Here is a 23657-nt window from a genome sequence, read left to right as displayed (position 1 = left end):
ACTTCTCCTTAGGTTAGCTTCATTCTGTAGCCAGGTTTCCTCAGTGTACTAGGGAAGATGGCCGTTAGGGACTCCAGATTTCTGTCCTTTTAGATTTAACTACAGTAGAAACAGAAACTTCTCTCAACCAGTGTCCATCTGTCAGTTAAGGAAAGAATTCTGGTACTGTTTGGGTCATATATCTAGCCCTGGATTAAGGATGTGGGAAACTGATCAGCCAGCTTATATCATGTGTAGCCAGAAAAGTAGTGAGCCTTGTGATTGATGGCCTCTCCAGAACCCTGTGGTTTTTAGGGAAGGGTGGGTTCCCAGAGGAATAGCAGTGCGAAACAACTAAACAGCAAATATCAACTGTACACATTAAGACAGGTATTTTCTTCTGCTATGTTTAGGATCAGTAAGACATCTCTTAGGGACCATCATTATGATTGAAGGATTAGAGTTTTCAGCTTTGAACAATGTTGGATCAAAATTGATTTTGCTTTAAATGTTGACATCTACTATTTCTCAGTGGTGAGCACATAAGGATCTGTAGTATTTTCTGTTCTTTTATATGTTTAAGATATTTTGTAATTTTAATAAAAAACTAAAAATTTTGCTTTAAGTTGGTGAGTAATAATAGATACTTGAGTCATAATTTCCCATTAATATTACGTTAGTGAAATAATTTTCTGACATAGTAATCCATATGACATTTTAAAGGTGTTATAAAGGTAAATTATTGTTTTTTTTCAATAATGTGAAAAATATATAATTTATTTCCTTTACCTCATATCATATGTTTATGATACCATAGGTACCTGCAAGGTGTGGAGTTACAGTCCGGGACAGCCTAAAGAAAGCACTGATGATGAGAGGTCTAATCCCAGAGTGCTGTGCTGTTTACAGAATTCAGGATGGGTATGGTTTGTATGTGATGTGAAACTTTGTTTAAAAAAGGAAAAAAAACCCTCAGACATGAAATTTTGGGGTTTTCTGTAAGATCTTTACCCAGACCTAGGGTATTGAAAATCAACTTCAGGAAAAAAATATTAATACTAAGTTAATTAGCCTAAGGAAATCTTGTAGGCCCTTTGAGGAGTTAACATTAGATAATTCCTGGTGATGATAGTGTTTGTTTCTCTGATCAAATGACTTTGTTTAGAGTTTGAGATTCTTAAAATTTTTGAACTGTTTTTTATGTGTCTTATTTGAATAATGGACTCTTTCCCAGTCCTTTATTTTTAATATAAACTCATAGTTTCACAAAAGACTTACCAAAATTAACATTTTATATTGAATTATTTTTCAGAAAGCATCTAAAATTTTGCCATGAGCCCCCCAACCCCAATTTTGAGTCCCGTTTTTTTAAAACAAAAAAAAAAGTCTCCTTTTTGGGGCATATTGTCCCTTGAGTACTCTTTTTCTTTGAATGGGTAGGTAAATCCGTACCTGTGATTTTTTTTTTTTTTTTTTTTTTTTTTGGACCCCAGGAACAATCCATTTTCTGCTGTTGTAGGTCTTTTCTGGAGCTGACTTGAAGAAAAGAGTACATCTCTTTACCCTGCTGTTTGTCCAAGAGTGATACATTTATTTGGGGTAAACTTAAAAATTAATTTATTGCCATTTAAATTTCTAACGATGGAAGACCAGGGAGCCAAAACTCCCTCACCATTACTAGCCCCTCAATAACCAATTTTCATATCTTCAGCATGAGGTTTATGAAGATCTTTAGGTATGATAACCAAGAAAGGCTGTGTCTACACTTTTCAGAGAGAAGAAACCAATTGGCTGGGACACTGATATTTCCTGGCTTACTGGAGAGGAATTGCATGTAGAAGTGTTGGAGAATGTTCCACTTACAACACACAACTTTGTATGTACCTTTATATATTTTTTAATGTCAAAAATCTTCAAGTTCTTGTGAATGAATTTTTATGTAGAGAATATGAAGTATGGATGAATAATTTTGGCATTGATATTTTACCTAAGTTGAAAATCAGTTCTGTTATTTAAAAAAACAACACATATTTAAAGAGTTTTATTTTGATCATTATACTTTATTTTTAATTTAAAAAGTAATAACATATATGTATGTATATAATTGACTCACTTTGTTGTACACCTGAAACTAACACAACATTGTAAATCAACTATATTTCAATTTAAAAAAATTCAAAAAAAAAGTAATAGATATTCATTATTGAAAGAAAATTCTTAAAAATTTGAGTGGTACGAAAGTATATCAAGTAAAAACGTGAAAGTACCCTACCAGAGGTAAACAGTTGTTAATTGATTATTGTGTAGTCTTCCAAAGTCTTTCTATATATAAAACGTGTCTGTGAACCCAAAGTTTTCTCCTTTCTTTTTTTTCTCCCTTCCCTTTCCTTCATTATTTTCCATTTTTTCCAACTAAAAAATGGAATCATGTTTTGTATGATATTCTTCATTTTTTTTTAAGTTAAACAAAACATCATGGGCATCTTTCCATGTCAGTACACCTAGCTTTATAATGATTGCAGAATAGTCCATAAGAATATAAATTCAGTATATTTAACCATCCCTCTTAACAGACATTTAAGTTTTTAAGAAATCTGTTATATACATGGTAAATAGACTCTTTCTGCATACATCTTGACACACTTGTGTAAATGTTTCTGAAAGATAGACTAATGGAAGTGGAATAGCTTTCCTTGAGGACTGAAGAAAGATAGAGGTTAAAGCTCTCCTTCAATACTTCTCCCTTTATCTGGTTTTGCACTTGCCAGAACCTAGCCTAAGCTAAGTGTCACCAGCATGAGGCCTGGAACAGTGGAACCTCTCTACCTCAGAGATAAGGTAGAGGGTACAGTTCCAGAGCTTGAGAACCTGTCCTCTAAAAGAGTAGGCAGGAGCCAAGATTAGAGTGATCTGTAATGCAGGAATGCACTTCTTACTTTTCTATATATGGAATTTGGACCACAGTTTATTTTTCTAGATGGATAGTTATTGCTACCCTTTTGGCATCAAGTGTTTCCCCTTGTGCCTTGTTGATTAGTACAGCTGGGCTCTTTTGATTTCCTGGGGGGTGTTAGTGTTTTGGAGGCTCCATTAGCGGTGAATAATGAGATCAAGTTTGTGCTTCAATAGATAAGGTATCTTTTGGAGGAGTGTAAGATAAACCTGATGCCACTCAGATTTACTGTGTAGCAGATAGTTTTATAATGATGAGATAAGGAGTTCACTACTATTGACTTTTTTTTTAAACCTGTAGAATTTTGAGAGGATAAATCTTAAGATTTTTTATTTAAGTTTTTAGGAATTAAAAAAAGTACTTTTTCTTATTCTTCTTAATTAGAAATTGGATATGAGGAGGTAAAAGAAGATCTAAGTTACTAACCTTAAGCAGTGCCTCAGGAAGGTCCTTGCCACAAGAGGGTAATGAAAGCAAACTGCAGGTTAGTTGCAGAGTATGGAAATCTTCACAACACAGTTGGAGAGCTGCCAGTTAATATTTGTTGAGATCTTTTCATTTGCCAATATTTTGTCTGATCTGGGGATATAACAATTAATAAGAAAACAGTATCCCTGCCTTAGAGTAGAGAGACAGATGATTTAATTAAAATTTTTCATAAGCACTCTTAATTACTGTGTATGTTTAAAGTGCTATAGATACACAGAGTAGAGATTCCTAACCTGGCCTTTGAGGAGTCAGGAAGTTTTCCCAAAGGAAGAAATATGAAAGCTGTGGCCTGATGGATGAGGGAAGAGCAGATGAAGAGTGAAGGGAAGAGTACTCTGGACAGGGACTTCCCAGGTGGCGCAGTGGTTAAGAATCTGCCTGCCAATACAGGGGACACGGGTTTGAGCCCTGGTCCAGGAAGATCCCACGTGCTGTGGAGCAGCTAAGCCCGTGCACCACAGCTACTAAGCCTGCGCTCTTGAGCCCGCACTCTGCAGCAAGAGAAGCCCGCACGCCGCAACGAAGAGTAGCCCGTGCTCACCACAACTAGAGAAAGCCCATGTGCAGCAACAAAGACCCAAAACAGCCATAAATAAATAAATAAATATTTTTTAAAAAATGAGTACTCTAGACAGAGGGAACAGCAAGAAAGCATGTTACAGTTTTGAAAAGGAGTTTTGAAAGGAGTTCAGAATGGATGATACAAAGTTGGAGAGGTGGCTGCTAGAGTGTAGCGTGTATATGGGTGGAGTAAGCTCATGAGAGTTCTTGTAAGCTATGTTAAAGATTTAGACTTTTCCCTAAAATCATTGGAAATTTAATGATTATAATAGGCAGGGGAGCAGTGTGATTAGATTTGTGTTTTGGAATGATTGCTCTTAGTGTCATAGAGAGGCAAGAGTAAGCCTGTGTTCTGCTTAGAAAGGGAAAGAAATCCTCTCTCTGCTTCTCTGGGCTGGCTTTTGTTGACTACTGGAGGAAGGCTGCTTATGCCTCCTGGTTTCATAGTCTGTTATAAAAGCGATTCCTTCAGTATATACCTACATCCCAGGAATCCTTGGGAACTGGCAGGGGGCAGGGAAGGTAGAGAAACAAGATTAAAAACAGATGCCATGTGTCCAGACCTTCCCATTTTCTATAGGCACTAAAGTTAATGTCTTCCCTCAGACAGCCCCACACCTTACAAATTAATGCATGCAAATTACCTGTTCTATGGCCCCCACGAGTTTACCATCCATGTCTTGAATTCCAAAATAAGCATAAGTTGTGGCCCAAAAGAAAAGATATACCTTCCTGTACCCACCTTTATTGACAAAGGTATATTCACAGATAGAGGTATATGTCACTTACTCAATTTATGCTCAAATGCATACCCACTTTTTCTCCTGCTCAGGTGTTTTTCTCTCCTTTCTGCTTTCCTCCCTCCTGCCCTCCTTCCTTTTCTCTCTTTTTTCCCCCTTCCTTTACATACAGAAACAACCAGTTACACAGTTTTCACATATAATTCAGTGACAGGAAGAAAGACTGCAACTGAGTAGATTAAAGAAGGAAGAGAAATTAGGGCTTCATGAAAGTCTGCAGATTATTAGGCGATTGAGAGTATGAGTAGTTAGCAAAAAGGATAAAGTGACTATAAAATACTGATTCCTGTGAATACGTTTTGTATTTTTCTGTGCTTTAATTTCCAGAGATTATGCTAGCAATATAAAAAGATGCTTGCTTTAGTAAATAGTAGCCACATAAATATTAAAGAAGATTTTCTAATTGCTTTTATATCCAGAGACAAATGGAAAAGGAACAAAGCTAAAAACAGTCAGTTGCTTTCTTATATCCCCTAAAAAGTGATACATAGACAAAAAGGTGAAGAAAACAAGAGCTACTCTTAAAACTATCTAAATGTTCTCAAAAAGCCAGAATGGATGATGTGCCAAGATATCATATTCTTGATGAAGTATTATTTTTAATAACATTTTATCGTGTTAAATATGTGTTTATTGAAAACAGTTTGATAAAGTGGGTGTTGAAATCAATTTAATGGATCATGAAAAGCATTTACATGCAGTAGAATGGATTAGAAAATTCTGATATGCATTATGTATAGTTAGAGTAATATTATTATATGAATACAGGTGTGTCCTGGGTCATGATGTATTTTTCTCACTATTGTGTGTGATTAATGCTGTCTGAAAAACTGAGATGATTTGAGAATATACAGCAAAGAACAAAGGACAAAATAGAGTCACCCATGCTCTCATCACTCTCAAATAGCCATTGTTAACATTTTGTTATTTGTTTATCCTTTTTATGTTTTCTGTTTATATATACAAACCAAACAGTTTTAAACAATTTCTGGTTTTGTTCGTTATCAAGATAGAGCTTCCCTGGCACAGTTCTGTTTATGTGACCCATGTTTGGCTTCTGACATGGAGTTCTTACACGTTGCCTTTTAAGTTTCACACAGAGGAATGTTCACAGATACATTTAGGTGTTCTAATCCTCTAACAAACTGATAATTTGTTAAAAGTAGTTCTTACCTTCTTTTAGGTGATTTTCCTGTCCCTTGTCCTAAGTTAGCAAGATTAGGTAGGGTTGATCTGATTTTCATATAATTATAAACTAGTTTTTTTCTTTTATAAATTCTTTTTTACATTTTAATCAAAGTATATTACATTTTAATCAAATGTATATTGTTTTTATGATAGTGCAGAGGGGTTTACAAAAAAAAAATCACTGTTGCCCTATCCCTTGTTAGCCTCTAATGCCACTCTCCAGGGGAAATCATTCTTTTTTTTTTCTTTTTTTTTCTTTTAATTAGATCCCATTTGTTTATTTTTGTTTTTATTTCCATTACTCTAGGAGGTGGATCAAAAAAGAACTTGCTGTGATTTATGTCAAAGAGTGTTCTTCCTATGTTTTCCTCTATGAGTTTATAGTGTCCAGTCTTACATTTAGGTCTCTAATCCATTTTGAGTTTATTTTTGTGTATGGTGTTAGGGAGTGTTCTGACTTCATTCTTTTTTTTTTTTTTTTTTTTTTTTTTTTTTGCGGTATGCGGGCTTCTCACTGTTGTGGCCTCTCCCATTGCGGAGCACAGGCTCCGGACGCGCAGGCTCAGCGGCCATGGCTCACGGGCCCAGCCGCTCCGCGGCATGTGGGATCTTCCCAGACCGGGGCACGAACCCGCATCCCCTGCATCGGCAGGCGGACTCTCAACCACTGCACCACCAGGGAAGCCCTGACTTCATTCTTTTACATGTAGCTGTCCAGTTTTCCCAGCACCACTTATTGAAGAGACTGTCTTTTCTCCATTGTATATCCTTGCCTCCTTTGTCATAGATCAGTTGCCCATAGGTGTGTGGGTTTATCTCTGGGCTTTCTATCCTGTTCCACTGATCTATATTTCTGTTTTTGTGCCAGTACCATATTGTCTTGATTACTGTAGCTTTGTAGTATAGTCTGAAGTCAGGGAGTCTGATTCCTCCAGCTCCGCTTTTTTCCCCCAAAACCACTTTGGCTATTCGGGGTCTTTTGTGTCTCCATACAAATTTTAAGATTTTTTGTTCTAGTTCTGTAAAAAATGCCATTGGTAATTTGATAGGGATTGAACTGAATCTGTAGATTGCTTTGGGTAGTGTAGTCATTTTCACAATATTGATTCTTCCAGTCCAAGAACATGGTATACCTCTCCATCTGTTGATATCATCTTTAATTTCTTTCATCAGTGTCTTTTTTTTTTTTTTTTTTTTTTTTTCGGTATGCGGGCCTCTCACTGTTGTGGCCTCTCCCGTTGCGGAGCACAGGCTCCGGATGCGCAGGCCCAGCGGCCATGGCTCACGGGCCCAGCCGCTCCGCGGCACATGGGATCCTCCCAGACCGGGGCACGAACCCGTATCCCCTGCATCGGCAGGCGGACTCTCAACCACTGCGCCACCAGGGAGGCCCTCATCAGTGTCTTATAGTTTTCTGCATACAGGTCTTTTGTCTCCCTAGGTAGGTTTATTCCTAGGTATTTTATTCTTTTTGTTGCAATGGTAAATGGGAGAGTTTCCTTAATTTCTCTTTCAGATTTTTCATCATTAGTGTATAGGAATGCCAGAGATTTCTGTGCATTAATGTTGTATCCTGCAACTTTACCAAATTCATTGAATAGCTCTATTAGTTTTCTGATGGCATCTTTAGGGTTCTCTATGTATAGTATCATGTCATCTGCAAACAGTGACAGTTTTACTTCTTCTTTTCCAACTTGTATTCCTTTTATTTCTTTTTCTTCTCTGATTGCCGTGGCTAGGACTTCCAAAACTATGTTGAATAATAGTGGTGAGAGTGGACATCCTTGTCTTGTTCCTGATCTTAGAGGAAATGCTTTCAGTTTTCACCATTGAGAATGATGTTTGCTGTAGGTTTGTCATATATGGCCTTTATTATGTTGAGGTAGGTTCCCTCTATGCCCACTTTCTGGAGAGTTTTTATCATAAATGGGTGTTGAATTTTGTCAAAAGCTTTTTCTGCATCTAATGAGATGATCATATGGTTTTTATTCTTCAATTTGTTAATATGGTGTATCGCATTGATTGATTGGCGTATATTGAAGAATCCTTACATCCCTGGGATAAATCCCACTTGATCATGGTGTATGATCCTTTTAATGTGTTCTTGGATTCTGTTTGCTAGTATTTTGTTGAGGATTTTTGCATCTGTGTTCATCAGTGATATTGGTCTGTAATTTTCTTTCTTTGTAGTATCTGTGTCTGGTTTTGGTATCAGGGTGATGGTGGCCTCATAGAATGAGTTTGGGAGTGTTCCTTTGCAGTTTTTTGGAAGAGTTTGAGAAGGATGGGTGTTAGCTCTCCTCTAAATGTTTGATAGAATTCACCTGTGAAGCCATCTAGTCCTGGGCTTCTGTTTGTTGGAAGGTTTTTAATCACAGTTTCAATTTCAGTGCTTGTGATTGGTCTGTTCATATTTTCTGTTTCTTCCTGGTTCAGTCTTGGAAGGTTATACCTTTCTAAGAATTTGTCCATTTCTTCCAGGTTGTCCATTTTATTGGTATAGAGTTGCTTGTAGTAGTCTCTTAGGATGCTTCGTATTTCTGCAGTGTCTGTTGTAACTTCTCCTTTTTCATTTCTAATTTTATTGATTTGAGTCCTCTCCCTCTTTTTCTTGATGATTCTGGCTAATGGTTTATCAATTTTGTTTATCTTCTCAAAGAACCAGCTTTTAGTTTTATTGATATTTGCTATTGTTTTCTTTGTTTCTATTTATTTCTGCTCTGATCTTTATGATTTCTTTCCTTCTGCTAACTTTGGGTTTTGTTTGTTCTTCTTTCTCTAGTTCCTTTAGGTGTACAGTTAGATTGTTTATTTGAGATTTTTCTTGTTTCTTGAGGTAGACTTGTATAGCTGTAAACTTCCCTCTTAGAACTGCTTTTGCTGCATCCCATAGGTTTTGGATCGTCGTGTTTTCATTGTCATTTGTCTCTAGGTATTTTTGATTTCCTCTTTGATTTCTTCAGTGATCTCTTGGTTATTTAGTAACGTATTGTTTAGCCTCCATATGTGTGTGTTTTTTACGTTTTTGTCCCTGTAATTCATTTCTAATCTCATAGCGTTATGGTCAGAAAAGATGCTTGGTATGATTTCAATTTTCTTATATTTACTGAGGCTTGATTTGTGACCCAAGATGTGGTCTATCCTGGAGAACTTTCTTTGCGCACTTGAGAAGAAAGTGTAATCTGCTGTTTTTGGATGGACTGTCCTGTAAATATCAATTAAATCTATCTGGTCTGTTGTGTCATTTAAAGCTTCTGTTTCCTTATTACTTTTCATTTTGGATGATCTGTCCATTGGTGTAAGTGAGGTGTTAAAGTCCCCCACTATTATTGTGTTACTGTCGATTTCCTCTTTTATAGCTGTTAGCAGTTGCCTTATGTATTGAGGTGCCCTTATGTTGGGTGCATAAATATTTATAATTGTTATATCTTCTTCTTGGATTGGTCCATTGATCATTACGTAGTGTCCTTCCTTGTCTATTGTAACATTCTTTATTTTAAAGTCTATTTTATCTGATATGAGTATTGCTACTCCAGCTTTCTTTTGATTTCCATTTGCATGGAATATCTTTTTCCATCCCCTCACTTTCAATCTGAATGTGTTCCTAGTTCTGAAGTGGGTCTCCTGTAGACAGCACATATATGGGTCTTGTTTTTGTATCCATTCAGTGAGCCTGTGTCTTTTGGTTGGAGCGTTTAATCCACGTTTCAGGTCATTATTGATATTTATGTTCCTATTACCATTTTCTTAATTGTTTTGGGTTTGTTTTTGTACGTCCTCTTCTTCTCTTGTGTTTCCCACTTAGAGAAGTTCCTTTAGCATTTGTTGTAGAGCTGCTTTGGTGGTGCTGAATTCTTTTAGCTTTCTCTTGTCTGTAAAGCTTTTGATTTCTCCATCGAATCTGAATGAGATCTTTGCCAGGTACAGTAATCTTGGTTGTAGGTTCTTCCCTTTCATCATTTTAAGTATATCATGCCCCTCCCTTCTGGCTTGTAGAGTTTCTGCTGAGAAATCAGCTGTTAACCTTGTGAGAGTTCCCTTGTATGTTATTTGTCATTTTTCCCTTGCTGCTTTCAATAATTTTTCTTTGTCTTTAATTTTTGCCAATTTGATTACTATGTGTCTTGGCGTATTTCTCCTTGGGTTTATCCTGTATGGGACTCTCTGAGCTTCCTGGACTTGGGTGGCTATTTCCTTTCCCATGTTAGGGAAGTTTTCAACTGTAATCTCTTCAGATATTTTCTCTGGTCCTTTCTCTCTCTCTTCTCCTTCTGGGACCCCTATAATGCGAATGTTGTTGCATTTAATGTTGTCCCAGGGGTCTCTTAGGCTGTCTTCATTTCTTTTCATTCTTTTTTCTTTATTCTGTTCCACAGCAGTCAGTTCCACCATTCTGTCTTCCAGGTCACCTATCCATTCTTCTGCCTCAGTTATTCTGCTATTGATTCCTTCTAGTGTATTTTTCATTTCAGTTATTGTATTGTTCATCTCTGTTTGTTTGTTCTTTAATTCTTCTAGGTCTTTGTTAAACATTTCTTACATCTTCTCAATCTTTACCTCCATTCTTTTTCTGAGGTCCTGGGTCATCTTCACTATCATTTTTCTGAATTCTTTTTCTCAAAGGTTGCCTATCTCCACTTCATTTAGTTTTTCTGGGGTTTTATCTTGTTCCTTCATCTGGTGCATAGCCCTCTGCCTTTTCATCTTGTCTGTCTTTCTGTGAATGTGGTTTTTGTTCCACAGGCTGCAGGATTGTAGTTCTTCTTGCTTCTGCTCATCCTCTAGAGGATGAGGCTATCTGAGAGGAAATCATTCTTAACTTTCAATGGTTTCTGTTTCAGGCTTTTCTCGTGATTATTTTCATATTACTAAATAATAACTTTAAGCTACAATTTCTTACTTTATCAGTTTTAGACATTTACTTATGGCCAGTTCCATAGGGAATTAGATCATTTGTCACATTACAACCTTCCTCCTCTTTTCTCTCCTCCTCTGAAGCATTTTTGTTTTTTGTGGGTTTTCTGGTTCCTCTATTGCATAACCTTTGTAACTTTAAGTATGCCATTGTTTCTTGTTCTGTCAACACCAGTAAGCATCTGTTAACTCCTTTCTTTGTAGAGTTATTGAAGTGTACCCTTATTCTGTCTTTCACCTGTTTCTTCCTTCTCCTGCCATCTCTGCTTTTACTTTTATGTAGTAAAGCATGATATTAGTTAGTGTTTTATTTATTTTCCATCTTCTTGACTTCTGAGTTTAATTGGTTAGTGGGTGGGAGATAAATACATGTAGTCCATCTGTTATCTTGAATCCACTGGTTTTCATTTTAGTATCTTAGTGTTTAAGTCAGTTCTCATGATGTAAGCATATTCAAGATTTGTTATTTTAATCAAGAGTAAATAAGTTGATTTCTAAAAAGATTCTTACTAGTTTTTGAAATCCTCTACGATGTTTTACTTTGCAGGTACGGAAAACTTTTTTCACCTTAGCATTTTGTGACTTCTGTCGAAAGCTGCTTTTCCAGGGGTTCCGCTGTCAAACATGTGGTTATAAATTTCACCAGCGTTGTAGTACAGAGGTTCCACTGATGTGTGTTAATTATGACCAACTTGAGTAAGTAATCAAAAAGTTTTTCTTTTCTGTCTTCCACTTTACATTTAACTTTTCTTAATGTGAAACTAGTATGTCTTAGAGTCTGTGGAAGTTTTCTGCACAGAAGAGTTGTTACAGGGAACTTTTTGAAGTGTGGCTAGAGAGTAATATGTAGTATAGCCAGTACTTCTCTCTCAAATTATAATTCTGGTTTGCTGTACATTTCATTTATGTTTTATATTCTCTTTTAATTAATAAAGATCCCTTGCCCATAGAAATCACTTTTCAATGGGTTTTGGGTGTTTCAATTAAATTAACCATTATATTTTTGGACTGCAGATTGGGGAATCTGGTTCTGTCAGCAATTTTGTAAATTAAGTGCTCTCTCTCTCTCAAAGTTAGTGTGCCTGTCTGTCTGTCTGTCTGTCTCTATCTCTCCCTCCCCCCTCCTTCTCTTACTCCTCCCTCTCTTCCCCCTAGTCCCTCTCTTCCCCCTATTACCTCTCTCAATAGATTGAGTCTATTTTAATCTTTTTTTGTGTTGTTACTGCTGCTAGTAAAAGTCTTATTACTTTTTTTGATTACTTGAGTAGAGGGAATTCAACTCTGTATTTTAAAGTATATCATAATGATATAACCTAATTTTTAGCAGTAGATACATTTTCTTCTAATTCCTTAACCATAAAGCATGATTTTTCCACTCTACTATGTAGAAATTTGCTGTATAGAGCAATTAGTTTTAGATTCTGAGCTTGCCTTTGAAAGTACAATATAATTTTTTTACAATAAGCCTTTAGACAAAAAGTACAACTAATTGAATTTAACAATCCTTCCTGAAAATGGAATTTGATCTCAGACATTTTTGTTAATTCTTTAAGGTATTCTGGTATATGAAGCTTCTGGGTTTTGCACAAGTTAGGTTTGTTTTTGTTTTGTTTTTCTTTTTGCCTCACAGTTTGCTGTTTGTCTCCAAGTTCTTTGAACACCACCCAATACCACAGGAGGAGGCCTCCTTAGCAGAGACGACCCTTACGTCTGGATCATCCCCTTCTGCACCCCCCTCCGATTCTATTGGGTATGATTTGATTCCTGCTGTTCAGTGACATGCTATTTGAGCTGATTTCTTTGGAAGTTTTGGTTAATTATAAACCTTTCCAACATTTGGATTGTTAAATTAAGGATTTTTTTTTTTTCAGGTAACTTATCACACCAGTCAGCTAATTTACATACATTTGGTACAGATACACAGGGTTAAAGCTGACATAGACTGTTTTAGGACCATCCTTGAAAAAAAGCAACAGATAGTTTAGAGTTCCTGCCTTGTGCTCATTGCTTTATTTTTAATATCAGATATAGAAGTATATGATTTCCATTTAGAAAAGTAACATTAACATATGAGATAATGGCCGACGACTTAAAAATTGTATATAATTATAATCTACAATTTATGATATATTATTTTAAACTATGTGATAAATATTATCATGTTTACAGGAGAAGAGAGAATAGTGAGAGAGGGTAGTCAACATTTAATCAAGAAAGTGGGATTTGAACTGGACCGTAAAGAATTCTAGAATCTGAATGAGCATAGGAAATAAAAGCATGGTGATGGTGGGGGCACGGGAGCAAGGGGAGAAGGGAGGTACAAGCAGCATATCTTCATCTTCTAGTATACCCATTTTCTTTAGATTTGCTAATAAAATATATTAGATTTAATCCAAGTTTTTGTTTTTCTTACTTAAAGACCAATGTCCTTTACATACATATTTCTGACTTATTGTGTACTACATGTTGCTGTCATAGTTTTAATTCAGTAAGTTTCAAGAATGACTTGCTATCACTACACCAGATCAGTTTTGTTAATTACACTACCCTATTCAGTTGTAGTAAATTCAGGCTTTTTCCACTTCTAAGTTCTAACTTAAAGTATGTTACTGCTTTGAGACTTTAAATGACCTGTAAGTAGTGTTTAAAAAGTCAGTGCACTTTCCAAAACTTTTAAAAAGCTAATATTGTCACTTTTACATTCTTTTTACCTGGCTCCCCAAATCCCTTGCCAACTGCTTTTATTGGCTGTCTAAAGCAAAAATAAAGACAGCTTTGTCACAAACTAAATATTTCTCAATTATCAGAATAAAATGGACCAGTAGAACGTGCTAATTTTCTTAAAGGCCAGTTCCATCAGCCTTACCTATACTTCTTATTGGTTTATAGCAGTTTTTTGAAGTACATAATATTTTATTATTTTTATTTCTCTTCTAAGTGGATTCATTTAGATAAAGTCAAAATGTCTTTCCCTACCCTTAAAAGTGTGCTTCAAAGAAGCACAAATTCTTGTTCAGATTCTATTAACATATTTTATTTAGAAGCCTTTTGTCACTATTTGGCTTCTTTGGCTGTTTCAACCTTAATCTAGTCCTTTTCTACTGTATTTTCTTCTCATTCCTCTCTAAACCCTTTCCCGTCTTAAAAATGTCTTTTTATTCCCTCAACATTGTCTTTCTGGCTGTCTTATTAACCACTAGATAATGCTGATTAGTTACAGCATTTGCATAAGATGGGGTGCAACAATAACCAATCTCTGAAGAGAGGCTGTTAGCACTGAGTCATTCATTGGTCCTGATGGAGCTCACTAAGACAGTCACACCTCGTCAGTCAAGTGACACTCATTTCTTAGCTCCCTAGGGTATTCCTTCTGAGGGGCACAGACTTCTCACAGGTGTTTACAATCTATTCTCAAAACTTTAATGTGCTCTGTGAGTGCCAGGTTCATTTTGGGAGCAGTGAGAGATCATAGACTTTGTTATTTATCCACGGTACCAAAATAGGTCACTCTGTCACCTATTTTGGTGGTTTCATCAAAAAGCAGTTGTTACAAATATTTACTTTAATGCTTAATATATTATTTTCCTGTGTGTCTTGTATCGATTATTGATCATGGTAAACATTTCAAAATATGAGAGATTGATACTCTGAGAATCATCTTTTGAATTTGGAAATGATCTTTTGCTATTATTGTTCAGGATTTTAATTCAACTCTTGTATAAAGCAATAGGTATATCTTTTAGGTCCTGAAAAACACATGTATGTTTTTAAAAGATTTATAATTTCCTAATATTGATACTTCCCATAAAAATTTCATTTTAGTAACTTCAACTATCAAGAAATGGCAAAGGTAGAAAAATTGGCAGACATTATTCAGTCAGTGCCTACCTAGAGCATTTTTGTATAACTTTAAAGGACAAGAGTTTCTTCAGCTGATTAACAACAGGTAATTTTTAGCCATTTGTAGATTTCTCTGGAGTTTTCTGGATAAGAATCAGTGTTCTTATCATTGATACTCCCTGGAGTGTCTGCTTGAGCCAAGCAGCTTTGTCAGTGTTAGTTGCAAGCACGTATTAGTTTTTTAAACTAACACTTTTAAAAGCCATTACTGCTGGATTTTTAATGCTTTATTTTAAAGATTTTATTTGAGAATATGAAAACAAGAAAATCTTTATATCATCCATTTTTCTATGTTATTATCTCTATAAAGTTGCTCTGAATCTTATCTTCCAATCACTTGATTTTTCCAGGCCCCCAATTCTCACCAGTCCATCTCCTTCAAAATCCATTCCAATTCCACAGCCTTTCCGACCAGATGAAGATCATCGAAATCAGTTTGGACAACGAGACCGGTCCTCATCCGCTCCAAATGTCCATATAAACACCATAGAACCTGTCAATATTGATGTAAGTATCCAGCAGTGCTCGAACTTAGAAAATTCAAGTGTGTTTATTTTTTCTGCTACATTTATAATATAGATCAGAAATCAGTGCCATCTTTCATTTATCACAGTTATTATAAGTGATAGACTTTTCATGAATTACAAATCAGAAAAGCCTTTTCATCTTCTCTGATGGCATAAAATATTTTTTTTTTTTTTTTTGCGGTATGTGGGCCTCTCATTGTTGTGGTCTCTCCCGTTGCGAAGCACAGGCTCCGGACGCGCAGGCTCAGCAGCCATGGCTCACGGGCCCAGCCGCTCCGCGGCACGTGGGATCTTCCCGGACTGGGGCACGAACCCGTGTCCCCTGCATCGGCAGGCGGACTCTCAACCACTGCGCCACCAGGGAAGCCCTGATGGCATAAAATATTGAACTAGCACCAAATTATAGAGTTATTCTCATTTTTTTTTTCTTATGACACCATCTCTGTAAAAGTCTTATCTTCATTTATTTAACAGATAATCCACTTGACCATTTTGGGGTAAAGAAAAAATAAGAATACACTTGCATATTTCCTATTTAGATCAATTTGAAATCTTTACGTAAATTTCTAAAAGTTTAACTTTGAGTTAAATAACCCTTAAGGACTAATCATTACTCTATGTACTTCTCATGCAAAGCTACCTTTTACCTTCTTTACTTTCTTGAGTATACCATTGGATTCCATCTCTACACAAATCAATTATTTTAGTCTCCTTCTGGGGCTGGTCACTCTTGAATTTTTTTACTTTCCCGGTTTATCTTACATACTATAAGTTAATTATGTACATTAGTGTCACTTCTTCGATTTGACCTTAACTCCTGGACAGCAGAAACCATTCCTAATATAGTTCCCTAACATAGGAACTATTAGGTGTTAGTTGGCATCTAACATAAGAGGTCATCAAAAAATATTTGTATTAGTAAAAGGGTTAGAAGACAAAGCAGAGGTCTGTTTCCCGTAATATAGACCAGGGATCAACAAACTCTTAAAGGGCCACATAGTAAATATTTTAGGCTTGTGCGTCATATGATCTCTAATGATAGCTGTTGAACTCTGCCACTGTAGTGTGAAAACAGCCATAGATAATACATTTTAAACAAATAGGTGAGGCTTTATTCCACTAAAACTTGAGTAAAGCAGGTGGCCAGCCCATTGTATCTTGCCAGTCCCTGATATAGACAAAATAGAAGGAAGAGATGAGACAAAAGATGAGATATGCAGGATCAGTCCAAAAGGACTGGTTCATTCAGCTATCAGTACATCATCTCAGTAACTGAGTTACTGAAGAGAATAAAGAGCCCTTGCTATCTGAACTGTGGTGGGGTTGGGATCACTTCTCCCAGAATTTGTACTTTAGGATAAAAAATGTGGGTTATTCTCAGTCTCTGTCTGTAATAAGCAACAAAACAAAAAAGCCACCAAATTTGTTTGCCTTGGAAAGTAATTATATTTTAAAAGGAATTTGAGGGCTTCCCTGGTGGCGCAGTGGTTGAGAGTCCACCTGCCGATGCAGGGGACACGGGTTCGTGCCCCGGTCCGGGAAGATCCCACATGCCGCGGAGCGGCTGGGCCTGTGAGCCATGGCCGCTGAGCCTGCGTGTCCAGAGCCTGTGCTCCACAACGGGAGAGGCCACAACAGTGAGAGGCCCGTGTACCGCAAAAAAACAAAAAAGGAATTTGAAACTGTTTCCCCATGTAAGCAGGATACTGAAGTTACTGAGGGGTCATGTGTATGTTAGAGGACAGGGGTTGTTCTCATTATACCAGCAGCATTCCTTATGTGAGTCCTCATAAGGTTGAGTAAAGAAGCAAAAATTATCCTAACAGGAAAATAATCACTAATTAACAGACTCCCTTAATATTAGTCTCCACTCACATATCCCTCCCCATTTAATACCAGCTTGCATTCCGGCCCTTTTCCATCACTATCCAACATTTCAGTGAAAACATAAGGCAGATTGATTGTGAATCTGACAACAAAAAAAAGATTTTAAGGATTTTATGAAGACGGTGAAAAAGTCACTTGGTAGAACTACTCAAATCTTATAAAGTCATTGAGAAATAAGGGTACAGCAGAATTAAATTAGTCCAGTTAACAGTAAAAGAGAGAAAGTCTATAAGGATGACAAGAGAATAGGCTTTTCAAGTGAAAATGATTTAAATATCATAGGATTGATGGAGGCCTTTGAGGGAATTGATGAAGTCCTTTAAAATTTTTATAAAAATGATTATGATTGTGGGGCCTCCCTGGTGGCGCAGTGGTTGAGAGTCCACCTGCCGATGCAGGGGATACAGGTTCGTGCCCCGGTCTGGGAGGATCCCATATGCCGCGGAGCGGCTGGGCCCGTAAGCCATGGCCGCTGAGCCTGCGCATCCGGAGCCTGTGCTCCACAACGGGAGAGGCCACAACAGTGAGAGGCCCGCGTACCGCCAAAAAAAAAAAAAAAAGATTATGATTGTGATGTAAAAGATGAATATGAAATTAAGAATTTCAATTTGTGCTGTCGTTAAGTTTGATATTATTCAATGAAAACGATTTTTTCTGTATTCTAAGGATTAGCGTACTGTTGAAATTATAACTTAAAGTTTTGTTGAATGTAACAGAAAATAAACTTTTTATAAATCTTAATTTCATTTTTCAAGATACATTCCCAAGTCAGACTTTCTTCCTGTTTTTTACTATGAAATTTTTTCTCTATTTTTATTGGATTCATTTAAAATAGCCTTTTCTTAATATCAATTTTTCTCAACTAATAAGGTCTTCTTCTATCTGGCCAGACCTGAATACAAAGGAAAAAAAAATAGGAGAGGGAAATATGGAAATAAGGAGATTGTGTGAAATAAATCAAATCTTATTTTTACGTTAGATCTATTGTCAGTATGTTCAAAGTTGTTACCTTTGTATTTACTTTCAAAACTGACGTTCTTTTAGACTATTTCTCTTTATGTCTTAGTGTTATTAAGTTTCTCCTATTCTCTTAGGCTTGAACATTTGGAGTGCCATCTTTATATCTTGCTTTTTCATCTTCCCCTATAAGCAAATAGTCATAAGGTATCACCTTTCCTTTTGATATATATCTCAAATTTGTTATTACTACCACCATTTGGGCCCATATTTCTTCACTTGAACTACTTATTACATTAATCTCCTAAATAGATTTCCTGCCATTGATTTCTCTCTGCCCGCTTCCATTTTTTATTGCTATTATCAGAATAATTTTTTATAAGACCTCTATCATCATCTGTTCCTTTGTTCCAAAACTTTCATTTACTTCCCATTGAAAAATATAAACCTTTTAGCATTTCATTCAGTTTCAGTCATTTCATTCAATTTCAGTCATTATTTGTCATTTATTATTCCAGTAAACCAGATTTAATATTTAATCTGGGATAGGCACTGTGTCAGAATAGGGAATTAAGATGAATTAGCACAGTCTTTGCCCTCAAGGAGGTCACAGTCTAATGGAAATGGATGAATCAGCCATATAAATAAATAAACACAAAATATACAGTGATAGTTTATAGAAGGGGATGATAAACCCTACCTGGTTAAATCTAGTAATGTTTAACAGAGAAGGGACAACATTTAAGCCAGACTGTAGAAGATGAATAGGAAGGAGTCGGAGTTTATTCAGTGCACTAGGTGGGGGTTTTAAGAAGGAAGGGCATTTGTTAAGGAAATGGTATGTGCAGAAATATAGAAGTACCTTTATGTGGGTTGTAATGAATAGTTGGTATTGTAGGAGTTTAGGGTTCAGGAAAAGGGTGGGTAATGGTAGAGGATGAAACTAAGTAGGTAGAGTCCACACTGAAAGACATTATGTTATTATTTTGAGGTCACTGTAGTAGTTGGTAATGGGTCCGATAAACTGAGTGGCAAAGAAAGTGATCAGCTCTTTACTTTAGAAAGTTCTTTTGAATTAGTGAGAGATTTGATAGGCACGATTGTTAGGATGGATACTGTAAATGGCTACTGTTAATGCTTACTGTGTGCTAGGTACTTTACTAAGTACTTTACATAAGTTTTCTTACTCTGTCCTCACAAACACTTGTGAGTTAAGTAGTAGTATTATCCTTATTTTACTGTTAGGAAAATTAGATTTAGAGATATCAAGAAACTTACCCCAGATCACACAGGTGATAAATGATTGAAAGGGGGTAAAACCTGGCCTTTCTTTCTTATCTCAATCACTGTTCTATATAGTAGTAGAGGAGAGAAGTGAAAGAGATGAGAGGTAATAAAAGATAATGCCTAGGGACTTCCCTGGTGGCACAGTGGTTAAGAATCCGCCTGCCAATGCAGGGGACACGGGTTCGATCCCTGGTCCGGGAAGATCCCGCATGCTGTGGAGCAGCTAAGCCTGTGTGCCACAACTGCTGAGCCTGTGTTCTAGAGCCCATGAGCCACAACTACTAGGCCCGCGTGCCACAACTACTGAAGCCCATGCACCTAGAGCCCGTGCTCTGCAACAAGAAAAGCCACTGCAGTGAGAAGCCCGTGCACTGCAACAAAGAGTAGCCCCCTCTCACTGCAACTAGAGGAAGCCTGCGCGCAGCAAATAAGACCCAACGCAGCCAAAAATAAATAAATAAGAAATGGTAATTTAAAAAAAAAAAAGATAATGCCTAGAGTTGTCTGGCTTAGGTGGATAGATAGTATTTATTCTATCCATTAAGACGGGAAATGCCAAAGGAAGAAGAACAGGGTTTGTAGAAATGAAAACTTTTAACTTTTATTTTGGACATCTTGACTTTAAGATGTCTGTGGAACTTTCCTTGTTTAGAAGTCCTGTAGCAGTTGAAATAAGGACCTTGAGTAGAGATACAGATTTAGAAATAATTAGCCTATTTTTGTCAGTTAAAGTCATGGATGTAAGTGATATTACTCAAAGACTATATGTAAACTGAAAAGAGGGTAGACATGCAACCTCAGTAAACATTAACATTTGAGATACAGGCAGAGACTGTCATCCTCTGTCTCCATTTTAGGCTTCTCTTCCTAACTTTAGCTTCAAATAAGTAAGAGAAAGTAGTGTTGCAGAAGCTAAAGGGAGAAAAGGGGACTTCAAGAATGCTTAAGTAGTTGATGTCAGTTGCCATTGAGACTCAAATGAGATAAGGACTGGAAATGACTATTGAATTGGGCAATTACAATGTCATTTTTACTTCATTGAGAGCTGTTTTAGAGGACTATTGGAGGATAGCAAAACCAGGTAAAGATGTGGGATTAAGTGCCAATTTTGAGAAGCTTGGCTATAAAGGAATGATGAAAGGGCCATAGATTGAAGCAGAGACATGAGCATATTTGTAACTTCAGGGGAAGAAGCAAGTGAAGAGAGAGGTTAAAAATAACAAGAAAGAATAACTGAGGTAGTAAAATTCCTTGAACTTGGAAGTGATGTTCCTCAGAGGCTATGAGGAATTAAAGATGAACATAGCTATCTCCGCAGCTCTTTACAGGCAGTATGACCATGGACAGATGACTTAACCTTGAGGCCTATAGTGTCTACCCCTTGTAGTGATTTGAAAATGCTTATTGTTCTTGGCACAAAATAAGAATTCAAAAATTATAGCTAGTATTATTATACAAATGTTTGTAGATATAGAGGCAGAACAGAATGTTCTTTGATAGCTTCTGTTTTCTCTGTCATGCTAAAAAAGGGAAGAGATACAAGTAAGAAAGGAACCCCATAGGAGATTGGCAAAAAGTTTGAAATAGCCAGTATTGGAATGCTAGAATATCCTATTTAACCTAGGTCACATAGATAAAGATTGTTAAGGAGCTTTAAGAACATATTTGAGATTGGAAAATATAAGTTTACGGTGGTTATTAGCAGTAGGTTGTCTAGAAGACTTTTTTTTTTTTTTGCCACGTCTCAGCTTGCAGGATCTTAGTTCCCCGACCAGGGATTGAACCCGGGCCACGGCAGTGAAAGTGCGGAGTCCTAACTACTGGACCACCAGGGAAGTCCCCCTCTGCTTTTCTTTTCTGCATTCCTGTCTACCCCTCAAACCCCAACACTTAGATCATCTTCTTCAAGTGCTTCACCAATGGCCAAGTTCTATAGTTATTTATTTATCCGTTGAACTTACATAGCATGAAGAATCTTTTCACCCATACTATTTATTTGGCAATTAACTAAGCAACTTTGGCACCTTTTTTATTGTTTTCTTAAGCTGTTATTCTTATATCACATAATTTCTATGTGTGTATATCTTTCTTACACTTAGATTATAAGCTCTCAAGAACACAAAGTTAGTGAGACCACCATGATTTTTTATATTTATTGATAGTCACACAACCCCTAACATTTAGCATCTTATTTGGAGATATGAGTATTTGTTGATTATTCTGTAGAAAATGTTAAAGGCTTTATATAATACATTGAACATGACAGAAATACATCTGTAAAGAATGTGCTCTTTGTTTTAGCCTATAAACGAAAAGCTGCCTATTTGCAGAGAGACTTTGAGCTTATTTAGAGACCTCATATTTAAGTTATACTGGGTAGATTAAGTTCTGTCTGTCAGGGTCCAAATTGCATTGCATTGCCAGTAGGCTCTTCCCCCACTGCGCTGCCCCACGTTGTCTGTTGTAAAAAGCTGTATTTTAATAATAAAGACAAATTTTTTCCCCTTCTAGTGTGTCCTTACACATTTATATTTTTATAATTTTATCAGTGTACATTTAATTTTGCATTCTTTTTTATTGTAAACATGTTTTATGAGTCAAGCTTCATAATTGTTTTAGTAGCTACATAATACTTACTAAATTGATACACTATAATTTAGTTAACCAATATGTCAATGTGCCTAAAATAGGGAAATAATTTCTGGTTTTTTAGTATAATGGATAATGTTGCACTAAACATCTTTGTGCATATCATTTTTTCTTCTGAATTACTTCCTTAGGAAAAATTCCCAGAAGTGGAATTACAGGATCAAAGGGTATGAACACTTTATGGCTCTTAATATGTGCCAGTAGAATTTTTTTTAAGAATTAATGCAGCCATTGGTTTGTTTTTTTTTTTTTTTTTTTTTTTTCTTTTTGCGGTATGCGGGCCTCTCACTGTTGTGGCCTCCCCCGTTGCGGAGCACAGGCTCCGGATGCGCAGGCCCACCGGCCATGGCTCACGGGCCCAGCCGCTCCGCGGCATATGGGATCCTCCCAGACCGGGGCACGAACCCGTATCCCCTGCATCGGCAGGCGGACTCTCAACCACTTGCGCCACCAGGGAGGCCCAGCCATTGGTTTTGAATGGCCTGAAATGGATTTCAACATTTCATCAGGACTAATAATCCCTTCAGTCTAGGGTTAGGTTGGCGAGTGCTTCAAATTTTTTATTTTATCATGTTCACTAGCTAATTCCATATTCTTTCTGTTTTGTGAAGTAATTTATAAGGCAGGTATTATTTTGAATTAACCTTTCTGTGAATGCTTAGTGGAAAATAAAATGTTATTACTTTCTTACCATATGCTTTGATTAAATATACATTACTATTTATTTGTAGGACTTGATTAGAGACCAAGGGTTTCGTAGTGATGGAGGTAAGTAGTGATTTCAATTTAAAAAAAAAAATCAGGGAAAAATGCAATTGCTTTGCTGCTTGTCTCCTTTATATTTGCTTCTTTCATGAAACACAGACACAGAGAAAAATGTGCAGAGAAAAACCAAAAATTGTTTGCTTTTCTTTAGTATTTATCATTTATCTCTAATAAAATTTTAGAAATAATTCATAGCCAGAGAAATTCATAGCCAGGGAAAAAGAGAGGACATAAAAGGGAGTCTTAAATGTACTATCTACAGTTTTTTAGATGTTGTTATTGAGGAGAGATCCTTAATTATTTTACCCACTTTATTCCTAACCACCTCCACTAATACTTAAAGATTGAGCTTACAACCAGTTAAAACTTGACTCCCCTACATCATTCTTGGGGAGAATCCCTGGGGTTGCCTGCTACAACTTGTCAGTTTGTTAGACATTGTCAGCCACTTCCCTTCAGCTTTCTAGAAGGCTTTGGAATATATACTTTATAGCATGGACCCCTAATAGAAAAGCCTAGTTCCCCTTTTACTAGTCCAGTAAATAAAATAAGCAAATGAGAAACTGAATTGAGATTTCTTACAGAATTTTCATCAGATGTTCACTCTAGCACACAGTGAAAATTGGGAGCATAGCAAAACATTACTTTAGAAAATACTTTTTAAATAAGATTTTACCCCCATAAGATTCTTCTAAGAGATGGTGTTTGAAACTATCCTGACGTTTTCTTCCAGGTGGTCCTTTATGCTTACCTCTTCAGCTGTCTTCTATCTAATAAGGAAGCCCTACAATACCTGCATAT

At 36.5% G+C, this 23657-nt stretch overlaps 1 protein-coding gene across 4 annotated transcripts in view; it reads left to right on the top strand.

Moving 5' to 3' along the window:
• Positions 1 to 23657, top strand: part of BRAF (B-Raf proto-oncogene, serine/threonine kinase) — a 159388-nt gene that overhangs the window by 84964 nt on the left and 50767 nt on the right. For all 4 annotated transcript variants that reach the window (XM_082632467.1, XM_082632466.1, XM_082632469.1 and 1 more), the window contains exons 4-9: positions 797 to 900; positions 1753 to 1855; positions 11432 to 11580; positions 12515 to 12634; positions 15135 to 15291; positions 22823 to 22859. In XM_082632467.1, the coding sequence (XP_082488593.1) occupies positions 797 to 900; positions 1753 to 1855; positions 11432 to 11580; positions 12515 to 12634; positions 15135 to 15291; positions 22823 to 22859 (670 nt within the window). The remainder of the gene's footprint in view (positions 1 to 796; positions 901 to 1752; positions 1856 to 11431; positions 11581 to 12514; positions 12635 to 15134; positions 15292 to 22822; positions 22860 to 23657) is intronic.

Source organism: Mesoplodon mirus, assembly GCF_964341445.2.
Source record: "Mesoplodon mirus genome assembly, chromosome: 9".
Classification (NCBI taxonomy): domain Eukaryota; kingdom Metazoa; phylum Chordata; class Mammalia; order Artiodactyla; family Ziphiidae; genus Mesoplodon; species Mesoplodon mirus.
The sequence above is the reverse complement of the archived record's forward strand: the minus strand, read 5'-3'. Positions and strand labels throughout refer to the sequence as shown.